The sequence below is a fragment of the Geospiza fortis genome, unplaced genomic scaffold, assembly GCF_000277835.1.
Source record: "Geospiza fortis unplaced genomic scaffold, GeoFor_1.0 scaffold375, whole genome shotgun sequence".
Lineage (NCBI taxonomy): Eukaryota > Metazoa > Chordata > Aves > Passeriformes > Thraupidae > Geospiza > Geospiza fortis.
Genome location: NW_005054641.1, coordinates 140,249 through 145,237, shown reverse-complemented (window position 1 = coordinate 145,237; position 4,989 = coordinate 140,249). Strand labels below are relative to the sequence as shown.

The 4,989-nt window shown below is 58.5% G+C and overlaps 1 protein-coding gene across 1 annotated transcript in view; it reads left to right on the top strand.

Moving 5' to 3' along the window:
- Positions 1-4,891, top strand: part of NPR1 (natriuretic peptide receptor 1) — a 17,098-nt gene extending 12,207 nt beyond the window's left edge. Inside the window, exons 8-14 of the mRNA XM_031064833.1 lie at positions 1-118; positions 1,208-1,376; positions 1,860-2,006; positions 2,088-2,280; positions 3,030-3,258; positions 4,345-4,443; positions 4,749-4,891. The exon at positions 1-118 is cut by the window's left edge and continues 19 nt beyond it. Of these exons, the coding sequence (XP_030920693.1) occupies positions 1-118; positions 1,208-1,376; positions 1,860-2,006; positions 2,088-2,280; positions 3,030-3,258; positions 4,345-4,443; positions 4,749-4,891 (1,098 nt within the window). The remainder of the gene's footprint in view (positions 119-1,207; positions 1,377-1,859; positions 2,007-2,087; positions 2,281-3,029; positions 3,259-4,344; positions 4,444-4,748) is intronic.
- The last annotated feature ends 98 nt before the right edge of the window (positions 4,892-4,989 follow it).

Genomic DNA, 4,989 nt, shown 5'->3' with positions numbered 1-4,989 from the left:
GAGCCGCCGGCGCGGGGCACGCAGAAAGCTGATGTCTACAGCTTCGGCATCATCCTGCAGGAGATCGCGCTGCGCTGCGGCGTCTTCTACGTGGAGGGCGTGGAGCTCAGCCCCAAAGGTCAGCGGGGACGCGGGAGGGGGTGGCCGCAGAGGACGGTGGGGTCTGGAGGTGCTCGTGGGTGGTTGGAAGCGTTGGTGGGTTCTTGGGTGATCCCTTGATCCATTCTTGGATGTTTTGGTAGGTGGAACCTACCAAATGGGTTCTTAGATCATCCATTGATGGGTTGGAACCATTGAAGGATTCTTGGATGATCCATTGATCCATTCTTGGATGTGTTGGAACCGTTGATGGGTTCTTGGGTGATCTGTTGATCCATTCTTTGATCATCCTTTGATCCATTCTTGGATGTTTTGATGGGTGGTCGGAACCATTGATGGGTTCTTGGGTGATCCATTGATCCATTCTTGGGTGTTGTGATGGGTTCCTGGATGATCCATTGATGGGTTGGAACCATTGATGGGCTCTTGGGTGATCCATTGATCCATTCTTGGATGTGCTGGTGGGTTTTTGGATGATCCATTCTTGGGTGCATTGGTGGGTGCTTGGAACTGTTGATGGGTTCTTGGATGATCCATTTTTGGATGTGTTCATGGGCGGTTGGAACCACTGATGGTTCTTGGGTGATCCATTGATCCATTCTTGGATGTGCTGGTGGGTGGTTGGACCCACAGATGAGTTCTTGGACCTGCTGCTGAGTTACTGGACTGGCCAATGGGTTGTTGGACCCACAGATGGGATTTTGAACCCACGGATGGATTTTTGAACCCATGGATGGGTTCTTGGACCTTTTCTGATGACTTCCTGGACCCGTGGATGGGTTGTTGGACTCATCAATGGATGGTTGCACCTGTTGATGGGTTCTTGGACCTTCTGATGAGTTACTGGACTGGCCAATGGGTTTTTGGACCCAGGGATGGGTTCCTGGACCCTCAGATGTGTTCCTGGACCACCGTCTGGGTTCCTGGACCCTCAGATGGGTTCTTGGGCCTACAGATGGGTTTTTGGACCCAGGGATGGGTTCTTGGACCCTCAGATGTGTTCCTGGACCCATGGATGAGTTCTTGGACCTTCTGATGAGTTATTGGACTGGCCAATGGGTTTTTGGGCCCATGGATGAGTTCTTGGACCTTCTGATGGGTTCGCCAGGGAGCACGGAGGGGGTGAAGAGCGGGGAGCGGCCGAGCTTCCGGCCCTCGGCCAACGTCGGGTGCCACCAGGAGGAGCTGGGGCAGCTGATGCAGCACTGCTGGGCCGAGGACGTCCTGGAGCGCCCCGACTTCAACCAGATCAAGGTCCAGCTCCGCAAGTTCAACAGGTGCCACCGTGGACCCCCACCCGCGGGCCGGGGTGACATCCAGAGAGGGTCCCTGGGTGGGTGGTGACACCAAGGAAGGGTCCCCAGATGAGGGGTGGCCTCCAGAGAGGATTTTGGGGTGGGAGGTGAGCTCCAAAAGGGGTCCATGGGTGGGAGATGACCCTCAAAAAGGGTCTGTGGCTGGGAGGTGACCTCCTAAAATGGTCCATGGGTGGGAGATGACCCTCAAAAAGGGTCTGTGGGTGGGAGGTGACCCCCAAAAAGGGTCTGTGGGTGGGAGGTGACCTCCTAAAATGGTCTGTGGGTGGGAGGTGACCTCCAAAAAGAGTCCCCAGGTGGGACATGACCCCCAAAGAGGGTCCATGAGTGGGAGGTGACCCCTGAAAAGGGTCCCCAGGTGGGAGGTGACCCCCAAAAAGGGTCTGTGGGCAGGAGGTGACCCCCAAAAAGGGTCCCCGTGTGTGAGGTGACCCCGTCCCGCAGGGAGAGCAGCACCAACATCCTGGACAACCTGCTGTCCCGCATGGAGCAGTACGCCAACAACCTGGAGGAGCTGGTGGAGGAGCGCACCCAGGCCTACCTGGAGGAGAAGCGCAAGGCCGAGGCTCTGCTCTACCAGATCCTGCCCCAGTGAGCTCCGGAGGGCCCTGGGGGGCACCTGGGGGGCACCTGGGGGTGGTGCCCGCCCTGACCCACCCTGCTGTCCCCCAGCTCGGTGGCGGAGCAGCTCAAGAGGGGGGAGACGGTGCAGGCGGAGGCGTTCGACAGCGTCACCATCTACTTCAGCGACATCGTGGGCTTCACGGCGCTCTCGGCACAGAGCACCCCCATGCAGGTGGTGACGCTGCTCAACGACCTCTACACCTGCTTCGACGCCATCATCGACAACTTCGACGTCTACAAGGTGAGGGGGACGCCTGGGGGACACCCTGGAGACACCTTGAGGACAGTTAGGGACAGGTAGGGATGTGTTGGACATGCTCAACGACTTCAACGCCATCATCGACAACTTCGGCGTCTACAAGGTGAGGGGAACACCTGGGGGCACCTTGGGGACATTTAGGGACAGGTAGGGACACAAAGAGATGTGTTGGACATGCTCAATGACCTCTACACCGACTTTGATGCTATCATCGACAACTTTGACATCTACAAGGTGAGGGGGACACCTGGGGGACACCTTGGGACACCTTAGGAACATTTAGGGACAGGTAGGGATGTGTTGGACATGCTCAATGACTTCAATGCCATCATCGACAACTTCGATGTCTACAAGGTGAGGGAGACACCTTGGGGATGCCCTGGGGACATTTAGGGACAGGTGGGGACATTTAGGGACAGGTAGGGACACAATCAGGGAATTCCAGGATCACAAAGTCCCAGAAACACAAAATCCCAGAAGCCAGGAGTTCCAGAGCTCCAGTTTCCTGTAATTCTAGTATTCCAGAATCCAAATACTCCCTTCCCAGGCCGTTCCCTGTGGAATTCCTGGAATTCCTGTTGTTGTCCCGCAAGTCCCGTTGTGCGTTCCCTGCGGAATTCCCAGTGCCGTTCCCTCCCCTTCCCCGTGGAATTCCCGGTGCCGTTCCCTGTGAAATCCCTGGGGCTGTTCCCCGCGGAATTCCCGGTGCCGTTCCCTCTCGTTCCCCGCAGAATTCCTGGCACTGTTCCCTCCCGTTCCCTGTGGAATTCCCGGGGCCGTTCCCTCCCGTTCCCTGCGCAATTCCTGGCACTGTTCCCTCCCATTCCCCGCGGAATTCCCGGCGCCGTTCCCCGCGGAATTCCCGGTATTCCCGGCGCCGTCCCGCCGCAGGTGGAGACCGGGAAAACGGGAATGGGAATGGGAAATGGGAAATGGGGATGGGCATCGGCATCCACACCGGTGGGGAACAACGGGAACGGGGAAAACGGGAATGGGAATGGGAAATGGGAAATGGGGATGGGCATCGGCATCCACACCGGTGGGGAACAACGGGAACGGGGAAAACGGGAATGGGAATGGGAAATGGGAAATGGGGATGGGCATCGGCATCCACACCGGTGGGGAACAACGGGAACGGGGAAAACGGGAATGGGAATGGGAAATGGGAAATGGGGATGGGCATCGGCATCCACACCGGTGGGGAACAACGGGAACGGGGAAAACGGGAATGGGAATGGGAAATGGGAAACGGGAATGGGCATCGGCATCCACACCGGTGGGGAAAATGGGAATGGGAATGGGACTGGGAAATGGGAAATGGCATCCACACCGGTGGGGAAAATGGGAATGGGAATGGGGGAATGGGAACGGGAAATGGGGGAATGGGAATGGGGATGGGCGTCGGCATCCACACCGGTGGGGAAAACGGGAATGGGAATGGGAACGGGGAATGGGAACGGGAAATGGGAAATGGCATCCACACTGGTGGGGAATGGGAATGGGAATGGGGGAATGGGAACGGGAAATGGGGGAATGGGAATGGGGATGGGCGTCGGCATCCACACCGGTGGGGAAAACGGGAATGGGAATGGGAACGGGGAATGGGAACGGGAAATGGGAAATGGCATCCACACTGGTGGGGAAAATGGGAATGGGAATGGGGGAATGGGAACGGGAAATGGGGGAATGGGAATGGGGATGGGCGTCGGCATCCACACCGGTGGGGAAAACGGGAATGGGAATGGGAACGGGGAATGGGAACGGGAAATGGGAAATGGCATCCACACTGGTGGGGAAACGGGAACGGGAACGGGAATGGGAATGGGAACGGGAAATGGGAACGGGAAATGGGAAATGGGGATGGGCATCGGCATCCACACCGGTGGGGAAAATGGGATTGGGAATGGGGAATAGGGAATGGGCATTGGCATCCACACCGGTGGGAACGGGATGGAAAAATGGGAATGGAATGGGAAATGGGAATGGGAAATGGGAATGGGAAATGGGAATGGGAAATGGGAAGGGGCATCGGCCGTGTGTCCCCAGGCCCCGTGTGCGCGGGCGTGGTGGGGCTGAAGATGCCGCGGTACTGCCTGTTCGGGGACACCGTGAACACCGCGTCACGCATGGAGTCCAACGGGGAGGGTGAGCGGGGGGGGCACCTGGGGACACCTGGGGACACCACAGGACACCTTTGGGGACACCTGGGGACAGCCTGAGGACATGGGGACACCCTGGCAAATGCGGGGAATCCCTGGGGACACCCTGGGGACACCTTTGGGGGACATCTTTGGGGCACCTTGGGGTCACCCTGGGGACACCTGGAAACACTGTGGGGCCACTGGGGGGACACCATGGGGACAGCCTGGGGACACCGTGGGGAAACCTTGGGGACACCTGGGGACACTGTGGGGACACCTGGGGACACTTTGGGGTGCCACCCCCCCCAGCCCTGAAGATCCACATCTCGGGGGTCACCAAGGCCGTGCTGGAGGAGTTCGGCGGCTTCGAGCTGGAGCTGAGGGGGGACGTGGAGATGAAGGTGAGAACTGAACCCCAAAAACTGCCCCAATATCCCCCAAAACTGCCCTGAGACCCCCAAAACTGCCCTGAGACCCCCCTACAACTGCCCCAACCCCAAACCGCCCCAAACCCCCGCAAGTGCCACCCCAATGGGGAACCCCCTGCACC